Source organism: Carcharodon carcharias, chromosome 3, assembly GCF_017639515.1.
Source record: "Carcharodon carcharias isolate sCarCar2 chromosome 3, sCarCar2.pri, whole genome shotgun sequence".
Lineage (NCBI taxonomy): Eukaryota > Metazoa > Chordata > Chondrichthyes > Lamniformes > Lamnidae > Carcharodon > Carcharodon carcharias.
This window is the reverse complement of record NC_054469.1, coordinates 219,368,630-219,388,064: the sequence shown is the minus strand read 5'-3', so window position 1 is coordinate 219,388,064 and position 19,435 is coordinate 219,368,630. Positions and strand designations below refer to the sequence as shown.

Genomic DNA, 19,435 nt, shown 5'->3' with positions numbered 1-19,435 from the left:
TGATTTGTGGCCATTATATTGACATGATATGAGAGAATGACAGTGAGGATTCCTGCACAATGTGAGTATTCACCTGATAACAGTGACAGTGGCCCAGCCTTTTTGGGTGCATATTACAGGGGAAGAAGAGCGCTTTGCATGATCAAGATCAAAGGCAAGGTCAGTGATTGTGTTGCTTTGATGGAAAGCGATGTTTCAGTATTTAAAACAAAATATTCCACATACCCAGAAAGGTCACTGCTCTGTTCTGCCCATAGATGGTGTCTGATTCTGCTGACTGAGCATTTGTGAGCTGGAAATTTCCGTGCCCATTGGTGTCAGTATCATGGCGGGCGTGAGTGGACAATATGGCAGGAAGGCCTGACATCATATTCACAACATTGTGAAACCAGTTTGTGATTGTCCACTCTGCCGGTCAATGGCAGCAGATGTCGGGGACGTCATTTTAAAACATTTGCATCTCATTGTAAGCCCTGCCTCACCGAAACACGGCCCCAGGCAGGGTCAGCTGAGTATGCCGACGTGTTTCACAACTGTACGTAAGTGACATGAACCTGGTGAGCTGCACTTCACTCAGGACTTCGAGCTTTGCTTGCTTACACTTCTTTGGTCAGCACTCGCAGTCATTAGTGCCAGGCAGCACCACATCACTCTTAGGGGGGCTCATGGGCAGGTCTCCACCCATCAGACCAGCCGTAAGGCAGGGGCGTCTTTTCAACAGCTGCCGGGCTAGGGCTTGTTTGGGGAAGGGGGAGAAGTGGCCTCAGGCAAGAGAAGAGGCTGCAGGGTGAGGACTGTACTGGGGAGAGGGGTGTAGCCCTGGGGTGTGTGTGGGGGCACATGTTGATCTTTGCAAAGCCTTAATAGGATGAGGGCTGAGAAGGCAGTCTCCAGAGGAGATGAAGCCAAATGGTGGTGAGGGCATGTGTGAGAATGGGTGGTGACGTCCCTTGAGGTGGCAGTGAGTGAGATGCCAGTGAACGTGTGATGGGCTTTGAGTGTGGGTGTTTAGAGAGAGATGAGATGGTTGCCATACCCTGGCTTCACGGATGAGATCATTCATCTGTTTTCTGCACTGGTTGAATGGGTTCTTTTGTGTAGCATTGGCACTGACCACCTCTGCCACTGCCTCCCAAGCTGGAGCGGTGAGAGTGATGGGCCTCATGTGGCCAGAGCGGGGATTGAGGGCAATGCAGCGGGACCCAACAGTGTGCAGAAGGCGTCCCAAGGATCTGCACTCCTCTTGACTTTTGGGGCCATGTCTTTGCCAGTGTCCTCCTGGGCTGCGAGCATTGAGAAGTGTGCGCGCAGCTGCAGTTTAAATATGGTGCCCTGCGTATGAGGAAGCGGCAAGTTAACAGAGTGGCAGACAAATCAGAGGCCTCCACACCAGCAAGATGGCATGTTTCCAATGGCTGCATAACTAATGAGGCAGGAGTGAGATGATAGGGCACAAGATAAAACATTCTTTTTCTCACCTGCTATCACACTCAGTGCAAATCTGGGACGATTCTGCCCTTGGCTGTGCTTAGTGAACATATTTTGAAACCAATGTGCAGCGAGTGCTCACTTAAAGTTGTGGTTGTGTTCCTCCAAAACATCACTTAAGTGAAATGACTTTAGATGAAATATTGGTTCCTGTAGGAATCAATGTTAAAACTGTAGTTAGATTCCATAAGACCTTTCTCATCAGAAAAAACAAATACTAATAATTGTATTAAATTAATATTATATTAATATTATACTGGTCTAAGTTGGGATATTTTACATTGCTAATTTCCTACATCTGTTAACAAAGTAACTTTTAAAATAGAATAAGTCTAAGACAATAAAAAAAATAACTTTCTACTTATAGTATCTCCTGCTCACCGCAGATCCTGCATTTTTTTTTCATTCATGGGATGTGGGTGTTGCTGGCTGGGCCAGCATTTATTGCCCATTCCTAATTGCCCTTGAGAAGGTGGTAGTGAGATACCTCCTTAAACCACTGAAGTCCATGTGGTGTAGGTACACCCACAGTGCAGTTAGGGAGAGAGTGCCAGGATTTTCACCCAGCGGCAGTGGAGGAACAGCGATATATTATATTTCCAAGTCAGGATGGTGAGTGACTTGAAGGGGAATTTCCAGGTGGTGGTGTGTCTGCTGCCCTTGTCTGTCTAGATGGTAGTGGTCGTGGGTTTGGAAGGTGCTGTTTAAGGAGCCTTGGTGAATTCCTGCAGTGCATCTTATAGATAGAACACACTGCTGCCACTCCGCATCGGTGGTGGTGGGAGTGAATGTTTGTGGATATAGTGCCAATCAAGCAGGCTGCTTTGTCCTGGATGGTGTCAAGCTTCTTGAGTGTTGTGGGAGCTGCACTCATCCAGGCAAGTGGGGAGTATTCCATCACACTCTTGACTTGTGCCTTGTAGATGGTGGACAGGCTTTGGGGATTCAGGAGGCGAGTTACTCATTGCACGATTCCTAGCCTCTGACCTGCTCTTGTAGCCACCATATTTAAATGGCTGGTCCAGTTCAGTTCCTGGTCAATGGTAACCCCCCAGGATGATGATAGTAGGGGATTCAGTGATGGTAATGCCACTGAACATCAAGGGGCGATGGTTAGACTCTCTCTTGTTGGAGATCTTCATTGTCTGGCACTTGTGTGGCGCCTCCTGAACCTCCCACTACCTGATCCTCCTGCTCACTGCAGACCCTCCCCCTCTGTGGCATCCAAGTTGTGGCCTCCCTCCCACCACCCCACGCACTCCACCCCTCCCCCCACCCCCACCCCCAGCCCACCCACCCCCTCCCGACCTACCCTCTCACCGAACCTCCCACTCCCTGACTTACCCTAACAGCATTTCCCTCTTCTGGACTTGGGTTCCTGTTGAAGACCCAGATCCTGTCCGAAACCAGAACTCTGACGTTGTGGAAGTGCAAGTTCCAATGATGCAGAAGTGCCGAGTTGGACCGCTGACCAAAACTCAGAAGCAAGAGAGCAAGGAGAGGCCACTCCAAAATGATGCCAATCGGGGCATGCAAAGATGATGTTAAAAATAATTTTGCAAGGCTCAGTGAGTTTACAGGCCCAATTAACTTACCGACGTTAAGGGAAAACAGTATTAAACAGAATACCGTTAAGCAATTTCTTACTGTATATATAGTCCTCCATCTAGTGGTAGATGTGATAACTGACTGAACTCAGGTCCAATGTCACAGGATTTTGCGTGAGGCCATTAGCAACCTGCTCTGTTTCTTTTCCATTAAATAATATGAGACACTGACAACATTTCTAAACCAGCAAAGTACCACGTGTTTATTTTAACTTATGACTGGACATCAGGACACACTTGCTGTGCCTTATGTGAAGTGGCTTTTGTAGTGTGAAGCTCCATGCGTACATAGTTGGGGCTGCCTGAATATTGCTCCATGTTGGTTTCTCCCTTCCCCACAATGGGCGAGCATCAACACAACTGCCCACACTTCAAGCAAGGCAACCACTTTATCAGAATTATAAGTTAGAAGTGAACTTTATTTGATAAACTCTACTTTTGGATGAGGCAACAAAACAATATGTCAGTCCAATAAATAGAAACAATTGCAGTCTTTCGGATGGCAAAACCGACCATCACTATTCTCTAGGCCTCTCAGTTGATCAGGTTTACAGGAAACCTTCCTTGGAAAAGTATCGTAAAGTTTAGATTTTATCGCAAATCCACACAATCGTGAGCCTGGGTTGAAAGCACGTTTCTCAGTGTCTCAAAGTGACAACAATTTTCTGCTTTTATTGTCATCTCCCCCCCACCCCCTCCAAACTCCCTTGTTGGCCTCACACTGTGTGCTGCTGTATTTATTGAAGCTTTTCCAGTTAAGGTTGAAAGCTTAAACAAAAACAGAATTACCTGGAAAAACTCAGCAGGTCTAGCAGCATCGGAGGAGAAGAAAAGAGTTGACGTTTCGAGTCCTCATGATCCTTCGACAGAATTTGAGTTCGAGTCCAAGAAAGAGTTGAAATATAAGCTGGTTTAAGGTGTGTGTGTGGGGGGGCGGAGAGATAGAGAGACAGAGAGGTGGAGGGGGGGGTGTGGTGTGGTTGTAGGGACAAACAAGCAGTGATAGAAGCAGATCATCAAAAGATGTCAACGACAATAGTACAATAGAACACATAGGTGTTAAAGTTAAAGTTGGTGATATTATCTAAACGAATGTGCTAATTAAGAATGGATGGTAGGGCACTCAAGGTATAGCTCTAGTGGGGTTTTTTTTTTTATATATTATAATGGAAATAGGTGGGAAAAGGAAAATCTTTATAATTTATTGGAAAAAAAAAGGGAAGGGGGAAACAGAAAGGGGGTGGGGATGGGGGAGGGACCTCACGACCTAAAGTCATTGAATTCAATATTCAGTCCGGAAGGCTGTAAAGTGCCTAGTCGGGAGATGAGTTGTTGTTCCTCCAGTTTGCGCTGGGCTTCACTGGAACAATGCAGCAAGCCAAGGACAGACATGTGGGCAAGAGAGCAGGGTGGAATGTTAAAATGGCAAGCGACAGGGAGGTTTGGGTCGTTCTTGCGGACAGACCGCAGGTGTTCTGCAAAGCGGTCGCCCAGTTGACGTTTGGTCTCTCCAATGTAGAGGAGACCACATTGGGAGCAACGAATGCAGTAGACTAAGTTGGGGAAAATGCAAGTGAAATGCTGCTTCACTTGAAAGGAGTGTTTGGGTCCTTGGACGGTGAGGAGAGAGGAAGTGAAGGGGCAGGTGTTGCATCTTTTGCGTGGGCAAGGGGTGGTGCCATAGGAGGGGGTTGAGGAGTAGGGAGTGATGGAGGAGTGGACCAGGGTGTCCCAGAGGGAGCGATCCCTACGGAATGCCGATAAGGGGGGTGAAGGGAAGATGTGTTTGGTGGTGGCGTCATGCTGGAGTTGGCGGAAATGGCGGAGGATGATCCTTTGAATGCGGAGGCTGGTGGGGTGATAAGTGAGGACAAGAGGGACCCTATCATGTTTCTGGGAGGGAGGAGAAGGCGTGAGGGCGGATGCGCAGGAGATGGGCCGGACACGGTTGAGGGCCCTGTCAACGACCGTGGGTGGAAAACCTCGCTTAAGGAAGAAGGAGGATTCTGTTTTTGTTTTGGATTTCCAGCATCCGCAGTTTTTTTGTTTTTATTAAGGTTGAAAGCTTGTTCACAGTGGGGTCTCTCCAAGGCTGGCAATGCAGACAAAAGCAAGCAGTGAGAAAATAATGCAGATCACCAGGGTGCAATCATTAATATCTGTGATTTGTCATTTCAGTGCAGTTCCATTGTGTTCCTAATAGATTTTACAAGGCTGCCACTGCTTCAGATTTAAAAAAAAAATAAATTTCATGAGGTTGAAAGGTTGATGCCGGTGCACAGTACATGGAGGAAATCGTTCGAAGCTGTTGATAGACGGAGAAAAGCTGTGTCATTTTCTTCAATTAATAAGTGAAAAACAGATAGGGCAGAATCTTACGCCCTGTGGGAGGGTGCGCACCCAACCCGATCGGGAGTAAAATAGTGCGTGATGATGCCGGGCGAGCAGTCGCGCGATATTTCGCTCGGCGGGCGCGCACAGGTGCCGGACCGGCACCCGTCATTACTTAAGTGGCCACTCATGGCCATTCACAGTCTAACTGACGGTGATTTTTCCTTTGCCCCCGTGTTTTCCAGCTCGTCACGTAACCAAAACGGGCAGGTGGCCAGCCGACATTTTCACCAACCTCACCCACGGGCAGGATAAAAAATGTGTTTTTTTTTTTCCAAAAATATACTTTATTCTTAAAATTTATAAAGTGCAGTACTTAGCGATTCAAAGTTGGCATTACATAAATCGTAAAACAGGTCTGTTTCTTTCCATTTAGTATGTGGCACTCTGAGGTGCCTCACTACACTTACAATTACAGGTAACATTTACCATTTCCATTTCGTGTTAAACATATTGCCCCCCCTTGGGTTTAATTGCTCCACAATTTGAGCTCCTGCTCCCAGCTACCAGGAGTTAAGCTCAAGGATTCCTTTCCTTAACTTCTCAACTTCTCCTCCTCCCTCTCCTCTTTCTCTTTCTAAAAAATGGCCCTTAAAAGCTCCTTCTTGGTCATCCATCTTCATATCCCTTTAAGTGGCTTTGTGTCAAATTTTATTTGACAATTCCTGTGACATGCCTTAGGAAATTTTCCTACATTCAAGGCACGATAGAAATGCAGGTTGTTGTGACATTTTCCTACATTAAGGGCACTATCTAAAGGCAAATTCTTGGTGTTGTTGTTAAACCAACCAAAAGGTGGTAGATGTCAAATTGGCTTTCAAGACACATGAAGAAACCACGTATGCCAAGGAATCAAAGAAATATAGTAGATGATTAGGTTAAATTGCACAATGCCATTGTGTTATTATGAGGATGTTGTTGGGTACTGATTCTGCCTCTAGGGAAGCAGGAAAGGCACCCTAATTCTTTAAAAGTGCTTCCACTTTTTGGAGGCATTACTTCAGCCATGTTAGGTTATTCATCAATGATGCGTGAACAGCGGTTTGGTAGTACAGAGCTTGAAAATTGCTGAAGAGCTTTTCATCTTATCAAAGCTTTTCATCTTACACTCATCAGGACAAATGCAAGAATGCCAAATTTCAAAGGATCACAACAATTTATACAACAGGAAACAAGGGTGCTAATTAACTCATAAGTTGACTCTGACTAGCCAAGGCATTGTCACCAAGAAAACAATGTGGAATTATGGCTCCCCAAGCTCCAGTGTAATTTAAAAAAGGGACAAAGCTTGAATATATTCCAATCAGCACCCTTGTCTCCTGTAGTATTGATTATTCTGAATTTGGAAGGGGTGCAACACAAATTCACCTGGATGACACGGGCTAAAATGGTTAAAATATGAGGGCATGTTACATAACTTAGCTTGTAATAATCTCTCAAGTGTAGAAGGTTGCGGGGTGATCCAGTCAAGATTATAAAGATTATAAAATGATTTGACATTGATCCAAACAAACCTCCCCCTCACCCTGTGAATGTTGAACACTGTGTTTGACATCATTTGCTGGTGAATTAGTCATCAGAATGTAAGACATTGTTGAGACATTGAAGAGGATAATTTATTCTGCATCTTCTTCACGTGAAGCCCAATCTTCCTAATATTAGTAAAGAATCTCAAATGTGGAAAAGAGTTCTAATTTCCAGCATTACTACCTCTCACCTCACCCAACACAAAATAATCTCCCACTAAATGTAAATTTGAAAAAAGGCAAATTAATAAAATCACTCATGATTGTCAGATAAGCTAATTCTATTGCATTGAATTTTATGACTTATCAGCCTGCAACTTACGAGCTCCAGGGCAATGAAACTGGGGGATACCCCAAAGATGTGCTGGGGAAGCCCCTCCATAAGTTCCCAGTTAAGGCTTGCATGGCAACTGCCCGGAAGTTCAGACTTCTGATAGGCAATTGCCATGCAGTGAGAACCATCCGAAAAAGTGATTGAAATTGCAAACTTTGGATGGTTCCGACTGTGTTACATCAATAGTTACCCAGAAAAAGTTAGAAGAATTAAAACCACTTCTAGCTCCTCAGTAACTCTTGTACAGACCCACACTGAGCCCCAAACTCCATCCTACCCCCAACAATGGGACTCCCTTACTCACCAACTACCCACTCCAAAGGGCTCCCCCACACCCTCTGACTACCCACCATCCCCCAACAGGACTCTGTCACGGTCCCCACCCCACCCCCACCCCCCGCCCTCAACATTGGGATCCCCTAAATAAGGGACTCTCCCCAACCCCTGAACCATCCAGGGGATTCCCCACACTACTCAACTGCCCTCCATCTCCAACTAACCCCTACTATCCCCCAACCCCCAGGTTCAACCTGCTCCAACAATTTGCACCACCCACCCCCCCACCCCCCCACCCACTGATGGCTGTCTGCCCACCTCTCCCCTCCCCGACTGTCTGACCAACCCACACCCTCCGCCCCCAGCTGTCTGATCCCCACCCCCCTAACCCCTCACTCCCCCCGGCTATCTGATCCCCACTCACTCATTCCCCCGGCTGTCTGATCCCCACCTCCCCCCAACCCCCCCACTCCCCCGGCGGTCTGATCCCCACTCCCCCGGCTGTCTAATACCCACCCCTCGCTCCCCCGGCTGTCTTATCCCCACCCCCTCTACCCCCTGCCACCGGCTGTCTGATCCCGACCTCCCCCACTATCCCCAGCTGTCTGATCCCCACACACCCCACCCTCCCCCGGCTGTCTGATCCCCACCCCCTCTACCCCACCTCCGGCTGTCTGATCCCGACCTCCCCCACTATCCCCAGCTGTCTGATCCCCACCCCCTCTACCCCACCTCCGGCTGTCTGATCCCCACCCCCCCACTCCCCCCGGCTGTCTGATCCCGCCCCCCCCCCCACCACTCCCCTCGGCTGTCTGATCCCCACCCCCCACTCCGCCTTGCTGTCTGATCCCCACCCCCCAGGTCCGGCTGTCTGATCCCCACACCACCCCCCCACTCCCTCGGCCGTCTGATCCCCACCCCCCCACTCCGCCTTGCTGTCTGATCCCCACCCCCCAGGTCCGGCTGTCTGATCCCCACACCACCCCCCCACTCCCTCGGCCGTCTGATCCCCACCCCCCCACTCACCCCAGCTTTCTGATCCCCACCACCCCCCACTGCCCCTTGCTGTCTGACTGTCTGATCCCCACAACCCCAACCTATTCCCCCGGCTGTCTGATCCCCACACCCCCCACTCCCCCCCCGGCCGTCTGATCCCCTCCCCCCCCACCCTCTCCCGGCTGTCTGATCCCCACCCCCCCAACGTATTCCCCCGGCTGTCTGATCCCCACCCCCCCACTCCCCCCGCTGTCTTATCCCCACCCCCTCTACCCCCTCCTCCGGCTGTCTGATTCTGACCTCTCCCACTCCCCCCGGCTGTCTGATCCCCACCCCCCACCCTCCCCCGGCTGTCTGATCCCCACCCCCCACTCCCCCGGCTGTCTGATCCCCACCCCCCACCCTCCCCCGGCTGTCTGATCCCCACCCCCCACCCTCCCCCGGCTGTCTGATCCCCACCCCCCACTCCCCCGGCTGTCTGATCCCCACACACCCCACCCTCCCTCGGCTGTCTGATCCCCACCCCCCACCCTCCCCCGGCTGTCTGATCCCCAGCCCCCACTCCCCCGGCCGTCTGATCCCCACACCCCCCATCCTCCCCCGGCTGTCTGATCCCCACACACCCCACCCTCCCCCGGCTTTCTTATCCCCACCCCCTCTACCCCCTCCTCCGGCTGTCTAATTCTGACCTCTCCCACTCCCCCCGGCTGTCTGATCCCCAGCCCTTACTCCCTCGGCTGTCTGATCCCCAACCCCACCCTCCCCCGGCTGTCTGATCCCCACAGCCCCCACCCTCCCCCGGCTGTCTGATCCCCACACACCCCACTTCCCCCGGCTGTCTGATCCCCAGCCCTTACTCCCTCGGCTGTCTGATCCCCAACCCCACCCTCCCCCGGCTGTCTGATCCCCACAGCCCCCACCCTCCCCCGGCTGTCTGATCCCCACACACCCCACTTCCCCCGGCTGTCTGATCCCCAGCCCTTACTCCCTCGGCTGTCTGATCCCCAGCCCTTACTCCCTCGGCTGTCTGATCCCCAACCCCACCCTCCCCCGGCTGTCTGATCCCCACCCCCCACCCTCCCCCGGCTGTCTGATCCCCACAGCCCCCATCCTCCCCCGGCTGTCTGATCCCCACCCCCCCCCCACTCCCCCCAGCTGTCTGATCCACACACCCCCCCCCCTCCCCCGGCTGTCTGATCCCCTCACCCCCCACTCCCCCGGCTGTCTGATCCCCACCCCCCACACACCCGGCAGTCTGATCCCCACCTCCCCCACTCCCCCCCCGGCTGTCTGATCCCTCCCCCCCAATCCCACAGCTATCTGATCCCCAACCCCCCCACTCCCCGTGTTTGTCTGATCCCCACTCCCCCACTCCCTCCAGCTGTCTGACCCTCTCCGCTCCACTCCCCCACCCACCTCCGAGTGCCTGACCACCACCCCCCCTCCCAAATTCTAACTGCTTAACTGACAAACCTACCCTTCTCCCCGATGGACCCTGATTTATGGCAGACGGTGCCGTCATAAAGGTTGGGGTTGGCGCGGCCTCCTTATCTCTGATTCAGCAGTGTGTGACTGAAGGCCTCAGGGGCAGGTTATCCAGCACAGTTTCCCACCAGCCTGAGTTGGAAGGTCGGACGAGAAAGGATCGAAGAGACTTTCAAGGTAAAAAAGAAAGTAGGAGCAGGGTGGAAATCTGACTCTGATTGCCACTGTGCAGAGGTTCGGGCCCAATCGTGTCAAAAACGTGATTGAGTTCCAGAAATTTTTGCATCTAGATTCAGGCCCCAGCTGGTCTCTTAAATAACTTGTGCGTAATGTGTAGAGGCAAATTGCCTGACGCTCTGGAGTACAAAAACAGGAAAGTATGTTTTTAGTGCTACATCTGATTGTGAAATCAACTAAAACAGCAGAATAAACATTCTGATATAGGGTCCTGACCGACAACCGATTAATTCGTAGCAGGTTCATTAATATCAGAATTTCCTCTCCTTCCCATTATAGATGTGCGTTCATTTGCCGTTATTGATGTCAATGTCCTTCTATGAAAATATATTTCCTTGTTTTTCTTTTCCCCCAGGTAACCCTGACCTAGTTAGCAAAGTTCCTGTGACCATTCAGGTTTTAGATGTTAATGAGTACGCGCCAGAATTCTCGGTGCCTTACGAGACCATGATGTGTGAAAATGCCAAGACCGGCCAGGTACAGTATCAGGTGTATTTAAAAAGAAATGCCGTGCACTGTTTTTGCTATTTTGCTTCAATGTACTAATTATAAATAAGACATGGCTGGAGGTTTCCTGTGAGCTGCTGCCACTCAGTCAGAAGTTTGGTGGAAACACTGCCTACTCGTGCCTTCCATCACATATACAGTGATGTCACGATGGCTGATCATCCAACCACTCCAAGCAAACTCCTGGTTAAGACATTAATGAGTAACATCAAATAAGGATGAGTCAATCTACAACATGGTAAAAACCTGTTTTCTGCAGTGACAGAGTGGGAGTGTAAGGGGAAGGGTACATAATTGGCAAAGGACATGGGAAGGACATTAGGGGTCATATTTTCCTGGCAATTCTCTTCCCCTCCTATATGCAGCCTCCAGCTGCTGGTAGCCCCTGTTCCCACCACACCAGGTATGCCACACCTTTGGCAGCGTGAATATGAATCAAGACAGCTAACTGGCCATCTTACTCAGTGATTCCATTAGTGACTCCTTTACTGCACACTGCCTTACAATGGCAATGGGGCGGGGGACAGGTTCCTGGTGGGGGACAGAACTTCATCTGTGTTGAGATAGGATGGATATGGAGGGTGAGGCAGAAGTCAGACCTGCTTAAATTCTGCTCCCAAGATAATTCCTCCTTAAATCTCTGATGGACCACATGCACTGCAGAACAAAATCAACTAGTTAGAATTTTTATTCTTTAACAATTCTGCAGAGGTTTTCTACTGCACGTATATATTTTAATTAGTTTTCACTTTTCTTTGACTTTTCTACCATTTTGTGAGGGTGGTCACAATAATACATCGCAATTTTCCCAAATATCAATTTAAATGCTGATGTGACAAATTGTGAGCTTGTAGCGCCTGAAAATGCCATGCAAATGATGTACTGAATGTGGATGAAGTTCTTTGGCTTGATATTTGAAAAATGTATCACTCTGTTTAAAAGAAATTGGTTAACGTCCTCATTAAAACACGGTATTTGATGCAAATGTATTCTCACATATGTATGCTGCTATTGGACAGCTCAATTTCACTTCAAAACTCTTCAATGCAATCTGTTTTAGGTCACTTTGATACTTATTCATATAAATGTTTAATTGTTAATTAGACAACACTAACATATTTTCTATTACATGGTCACCACGCCAATAGGTCACATTAGATTCCATCTCTGATACTTGTGCCTAGCCAAGGTCCTACAATCAGTATGGACTCTTACTATAACTATTATGTGATGTGACTATTGGATTCAAATTCCTGACCATATGATATTTCATTTTGTGAGATGCATCTTGCTATTATTGACAAAAGTGGATAGTTTCCAAGTATCAGTTGACAACAAGCATGGAGCGCATACTATCGGGGTAATTTTGTCCTAACTTGCTGAGTGGGAAAACCCTCGTGGTACTCTGATCTTACACTCTAGGCGGAATCATCCCAGATTTGCACTAAGTGTGGTAGCAGATGGGAAAAGCTATGTTTTACCCGCTGGTCACAATAGCGGCTTTTCATGCCTTATGGTCCCAAACCCGCTGCATTCATGATGCATTCCTGGGATATACGCCATTTCGATGGTGGGTGGGCTGTGATTCATCTGCCACTCCATCAGCACACCATGTCACCATGGCAGGCACCACATTTAAAGTACAGCTGCACTCAGTGCTTCTAGCCCTGGATTGCAGCAAAGAAGACATGGTCCCGAAAGGCAAGAAGACTGCAGCCCTAGAGCACCTATTGTACTCTGTAGAGGTCTGCTGTGATGACCTCTACCCCTGCTCTGGCCGCAGGAGGGGCAGCTACATTACAACTCTGGCTTGGTAGGCAGTGGCAGTGGTGATCAGTGCCAATGCTGCACAAAAGAAGTTGGCCATCCAATACAGATAGAGAATGAATGATCCCATCCATGCAGCCAGGGTATGGCAACCATCTCATCACTCTAAACTCACACACTCAAGCCCATCACACATTCACTGGCATCTCACTCACTGCCAGCTCAAGGGACTTCATCCATTCTCTCACACATACCCTCACATCTCCATCTGGCCTCAGCTCCTCTGGAGACTGCCTCCTCAGCCCTCACCATCTTGAGGTCACTTGCACAGATCAACGTGCACACTCTGGGATACCCTCCTTCCCCAGTACAGCTCTCATCCTGCAGCCACTTCCCTTGCCTGAGCCCACTTCCCCCTGCCCCCTTCTCCAAACAAGCCCTGGCCCTGCAGCCATTGAAAAGCCACCCACATATGGCTGACCTGGTTGGCAGAGACCTACCGATGAGCCCCCCCCACCCTCCCCCACAAAAGCTTTGTGGTGCTGTCTGCGAAGCCTGGTACTGATGACTGGGAGTGCTGCCCGAAGCAAGGTAGGAAACCTTGAAGTCCTGAGCGAAGAATAGCCCACCAAGCGCACGCCTTATATATGCTGTTGTGGAACACATTGGCGAGTTTTCCTGCCAACGCGGGCGGACGATCTAGCGGAGAGTGGGCTGAGTCCGGCGGGCTGGCCTTTTAATGATATGCTGACGTATTACAATGAGGTTCCCGACATCTGATGGCGGGGAACTTGGCCCGCTGTTGACGGGTTGAGCAGACGATCGCAAACTGGTTTCACAGCATCGTGATTTTTGGCCTTCTCACCATATTTTCCGCTCACGACATCGAACACACCCGACACCAGCGGGCACAGAAAATCCCGACCTCTGCCCAAAGGGGCAGTTTTAACCTACCGTCCCAACCTCAAACTGATGAGGTTGGGTACAATATTGGTTTTACATCTACCTGATTTTACTCTCCTTTAAAGACAATGAGAATAAAATATCACAGAATCACAGAATCGTTACAATGCAGAAGGAGGCCATTTGGCCCATCATGTCTGCACTGCCTCCCTGAATGAGCAAGTCACTTAGTGCCAATCTCCCACCCTCTCCCTGTAACCCTGCACATTCTTCTTCTTTAAATAACGGTCTAATTCCCTTTTAAATGACTTGATTGAACCTATCTCCACCACACCCTCAGGCAGTGCATTCCAGACCTTAACCACTTGCTGCGTGAAAAAGTTTTTTTTTAGGCTGGTGGCTGTAAAATCAATCTCCACTCCACATACCCTACCACCCATCACCCCCACCCCCCCAACCCCCACCCCCACTTGCCCCCGGTCCACTCACAACCCAATCCTGTGGATTTCCCACCTGGAAAGTTAGTTTAAACTTTCCCCCATTGTTGTTAGTTCAATACACCAGATGGCTGTGAAAAACTAATGGAAGTGCAATTCAAAATTATGTATCCCATTTTGAAAAAACTGACCAGAAACTACCAATCAATGTTATATAACAAACCGAGAGCGAGAGGATTTCTGAACACATTGTAAATTCTGACACTAGATGGTGCTCCAGGCTGTTAAAGTTCTGTTTTCGGAAGAATCGTGTCTAGCCTCATACAAGGGCATCGTTCTCCTGGGGGTTAGAAATTGTGTGACAACTATGGTGTCTGAGGCTCGGGATAATCAATCAGTCATTGACTGAACTAAATCAGGTGGCTGCCTACAGCCTGGAAGATGTGCTCCAAATTATAATTTTTATTATACAATGGTATCTCCATGCTTCTTCCTAGATTTGTCAATTGTTTCAATGTAAGCACATTTTCTATCCATCAAAACACTGTAATAAACATAGCTCATTTCATTTTTATAGTCTTCAACATTTAGCTACAATTTTTTTCCTTAATTAGCGCTAATGATAGGTTTCCCCAATTTTCTCTCAAGTCCTTGATGGTGATTTCATGCAAAGCTTAATGTTTTAGCTTTCTTTTAATTTGCAGACAGAGGATTATATTGGTTTCCGAAAATCCATGAAAAAGACTAAGCACTATTGAATAATTTTAACTAACCTTGCAAAATCAATAAGAGGAATATGACGTCTTAGATGGTCTTGGCTCATGGTCCCTTACATCATTAGTAAATCACACTGTCCCAATTTTGGCTAGAGGAACCCTACAGAAATAAGAGATTGACTGGAATATCCAGACACCATTGAGCAGTATCAACTGTGATCTTCCTCCTGTCTGTAGGTTTGAGTATAATGCAGACATTCCAGTTATCTACTCAGCTCACTCTTTCAGTGAAGATATTAACAGAAGGAGTTTCACCCAATTAGTTCTTCGTGTACATTTTACAAGTCAGCTTCAAATAACATGCAATAACTAGATGTGAGAGGTCGATCACTCACTCATTTACAAAAGTATTCATTTTCTGGCTTTGAAGAAGCATCTGAATGATAGAACAATTGGCATTTTTGGGAGAGGGAGGTTGACCTATGAAGATTGACACTTAGGATGCAAAACATATGGGACAATAAATAAATCAATCGTTTACATTGAACAAAAACTCATGAACTTAATTCAATGCCGTGGTTAATGTTGTCATCTTAATTTGTGAAGGTTATTGGCTATTTTGAAACTGAAAGGTTGAATGTTCCATAAGAGGTATTTTGAATGATATAGACATGTGAGTAAAGGTTGTAAATAATAAATTATGATGCAGATCTATATCAAGTTTATTAATAGATTCAAATATTACAATCATGTGAGGGGGGATTGAATGTCTTCCCTCTTTCCCCACTTCTCATTTGGCGGGAACAGATTTTTAAAAAAAGGACATGGTTGCCAATTCAGTGAATGTATAACTGTTTATGTGCTGTGACTCTGAAGGACACAAACAGACAGGTTTTCATGAGTTTTTAAAAAGAAAAGAGAATAGCATTTATTGTACTGAACCCAGACTAAGTAAAATAATAAAAATGCTTTGACTTTCATTTGCACACACACACTCCAAGATTCTCACATTCTCACACACATAAATAGCTTATAGAGTTGGAAGATAGATTATGCAATTTAAAGTCAGGTAACGCTAATGGGTATATGGCTCTTGAAGGTTGGTGATTTTACTGGCTTCAGGCTGAACTCGATGGCCCTTCTGGGTCAGCATCAAGGCAGTTTAAAAATGTAGACAGATGATTTATCTTATTTTTGGAAGATAGCTTGAGCTGTTTTTAAAATCTCTGCCTGCTGTATATGGAGAATCAAAAACAGCAGAATGGTTTCAAAATGTGCAAGTTGTGTGGAGAGAGAGAAAGACAGAGAGAGAGAGAGGCCCACACACGGATTTTGCTTCTTCAGTGTCTCATATGCTTGTCCTGGTTTGCAGAGAAAACAAGTGCTTAAACACACAAATGGTTAGCTGCCTTGTCACATAACCCTCTCTCTCCAACTGCCCAGTTACCCCAAATATGGTCATGGCTAGTGGATTCCAGTTGTCTGGCTTACACGATTAGCTGATGTCTGAACAAATTCCTTTCATAGCCAGAGCCCCATTGTACAAGTTGTTATGCCTGAAGTTTGTGTCCACCTAGTTAAGTATCCAGGTGATTGCTTGGATGTCCTGCTAATAGGATAGGAGATGGCCCACATTCATATTCCTTCAAAGCAATTGTTCCTGTGAGGCTTTGCAGTCAGCTTATGTCAATTCCAAAGGCTTTTGATTGTAGAGGATAGAGTGATGCAAATGTGCAGCCATCTTTGGCTGTAATTTCAAGTCATTGGAAAGTGGCTTGACACTAAAATTGGTGAGGTGGTAAATAGTGAGGAGGATAGCCTTATATTACAGGAGGATATAGATGGGCTGGTCAAGTGGGCTGATCAATGGCAAATGGAATTTAATCCAGATAAGTGTGAAGTGATACACGTGGGCAGGACAAACAAAGTATGGGAGTACACGATGAGTAGTAGGACCCTGGGAAGCACCGAGGATCAGAGGGACTTTGGTGTGCATGTCCACCAGTCCCTTAAGGTAGCAGGACAGGTAGAAAAGGTGGTTAAGAAGGCATATGGGATATTTGTCTTTATTAGCTGAGGTGTAGAATATAAGAGCAGGGATGTTATGCTGGAACTGTATAAAACGTTGGTTAGGCCACAGCTAGAGTATTGCGTGCAGTTCTGGAATCCGCATTATAAGAAGGATGTGATTGCACGAGAGAGAGAGTGCAGAGGAGATTTACCAGGATGTTGCCTGGGCTGGAGAATTTTAGTTATGAGGAGAGATTGGATAGACTGGGGTTATTTTCCCTGGAGCAGAGGAGATTGAGGGGGACCATGATTGAGGTGCATAAAATTATGAGGGGCATAGATAGGGTAAACAGGAAGAAACTTTTCTCCTTGGTGGAGGGATCAATCAAACCAGGGGGCAGAGATTTAAGTTAAGGGACAGAAGGTTTAGAGGGGATGTTGAGAAAGAAGTTTTTCACCCAGAGAATGGTGGGAATCTGGAACTCACTGCCTGAAAGGGTGGTAGAGGCAGAAACCCTCATAACATTTAAGAAGTATTTTGGATGAGCACTTGCGATGCCATGGCATACAAGGCTGTGGGCCTAGTGCTGGAAAATGGGATTAGAATAGTTAGGTACTTGTTTGACAGGCACAGACTTGATGGGCCAAAGGACCTCTTTCTGTGCTGTGGAGCTCTATAACTCTATGCCTCTATGACTCTATGGCTTTAGTCTTTCTTAAAATTCAATTATTGGTTTCTGACCAGCAAATTCATAAAGTCAATTTTCATAAAGCATGGCTTCATAACACAATGTTACTGAAGAACTACAGTAGACAGAACTCCATCAGCAGAAAGGCTTCTCTCAGAAAGACTCTCACTTAAAAGTATGGGCCTAGAGATTTTGCCATCTGGCAGCTGTTATCCCTGTTTCATTGGCATCCACTTTCATCATTATGAACATCCCTGACTAGGGCAGCTTGTGCTCTGCGAGGTTAGTGTGCTCAGTGCCCAAGATCAATGCCACATAATAAGTCTATTCATCCGTTCAATAAGATCATGCTGATGTGTTATCTCATCCTGACTTTCCTGCCCAATCCCCATACCCCATGATTCCATTCATGTCCATAAATGTATTGCTCTCAATCCTGAGCATGCTCATTGACGGAGTATCCACAGCTCTCTGGGGCAGAGAATTCCAAAGATTCACAACTCTCTAACTGAATAAATTTCCCCTTAACTCAGTCCTAAATGGCCACCCTCTCACCCTGAGACTATGATCTTCTAGTTCTGGACTTTCCAGGAAGAGGGAAGCAGCCTCTCAGTACCTGCCCTGCCAAGCCCTCTAAGAATTCCACACATTTCAATAAACTCACCTCTCATTCTCCTAAACTTATTATCTGAGGGGTGCCTGCTATGAGACTGACTGACTATCTCTCCAGGGCTCTCAACGACAGACACAGGGAAGCCAGAGTCCTCCTGCCCCACATGTTTTCCCTATCTATTCTCCTTGATCCTGACTGATGCTTGATCTGTGACCCAGAGGGAAACTCTTCTGCTACTTGTGTAAGAGTTTGGAACTGTGAAGTTGAATTGTTTTACAAGCCAGAGGTTGAACCAGTTTTGGATTTTGTGATCACTGATGAGGGCTGAGAAAAGTGCAATTATTCCTCTCTCTCTCTCTCTCTCTCTCTATTTCTCTGAGCACAGCCTTACAGGAAATAATCCAAGTTAAGTTGACAACATCTGGCAACATCAGGCACTAACATAAATCAGCAATTGGAACAGTTTCCAAACTCCCTCCAAAGAACCCTCTTATGCAAAAAGTGGCCATGTCATATACACGGAGGGTATTCACTACTGGATAACTTATTGTTCAAGGTGGCAATTTGGCTGCACTAGATTCCTTCTGTCAAAAGCACAACTATCTGTGATATAGAGTGCTAAAGCATTCTTAGAAATGTGTTACAGACAAGGCTGAGTATTTTATTGGACTCAGAAAGACAGGAAAAATCAAGAGCAGTAAAGTGGATCCCCAGTCTTAAAATAAATCGCAGCAAGTTTAGCTTGTGTTTGTTACCAGCTGGAGAAAGAACCATGCATCAGGAATCAGTCAACAGCTCGGCAACTTAAAAGCAGATTCAGGATTAACACTCCCCTCTGAGGAGATAAGATTAGTTCAAATCTTACAAAATGCAACACAGCAAGAAGGCTGTTAAGGTTTGTATAAATATTCAATCACGTTTACATTTTATTGTATTACCGGACTTTTATACTTAGGCGGCTTTTTACTTCAGCTTCCTTTCTGCCAAAACTCTTCTGTTCCAAGTCCTTTGGCAGATGACCCTTCAAAACCCTTAATGTTCCCGAGCATTGTGATTAGTCACTCTGTTATTGTGTGCACCGAAACATGAGGACGCAGCTTCTGTTTGTTGTTAGGGATTGAAAGATGTTTTTTTTAAAAAATGATACAGGTTTAACATAAAGCATCAATAGTCATTTCCCCATGCTGTGATCTTTTCAGATCATTATGACGATCAGCGCTGAGGATAAAGACATGCCACCCACTACTCCCCAGTTTCACTTCAGACTGTCACCGGAGGCTGCCACCAACCCAAACTTCACAATTCACGACAACGGAAGTAAGAACTGCTACTTTTTTTTTTAAATTTTCTCTTTCTTTTCAAGAATGACAGGCTATTTCCCACAGAAATCTCGTCAAACTAATTACTTTTTTTAAAAATACATATCCAATCTTTGTTACGAATATTTTTTTAA

The 19,435-nt window shown here is 47.0% G+C and overlaps 1 protein-coding gene across 3 annotated transcripts in view; it reads left to right on the top strand.

Annotated features, from left to right (window-relative positions):
• Window positions 1-19,435, top strand: part of LOC121276336 (cadherin-12-like) — a 247,802-nt gene that overhangs the window by 212,752 nt on the left and 15,615 nt on the right. For 2 of the 3 annotated variants that reach the window (XM_041184619.1, XM_041184617.1), the window contains 2 exons: window positions 10,696-10,817; window positions 19,182-19,299. In XM_041184619.1, coding sequence (XP_041040553.1) covers window positions 10,696-10,817; window positions 19,182-19,299 — 240 coding nt within the window. Of the gene's footprint in view, window positions 1-10,695; window positions 10,818-18,807; window positions 18,878-19,181; window positions 19,300-19,435 lie in introns of those variants that run through there. The other variant, XM_041184620.1, reaches the window with a different exon arrangement.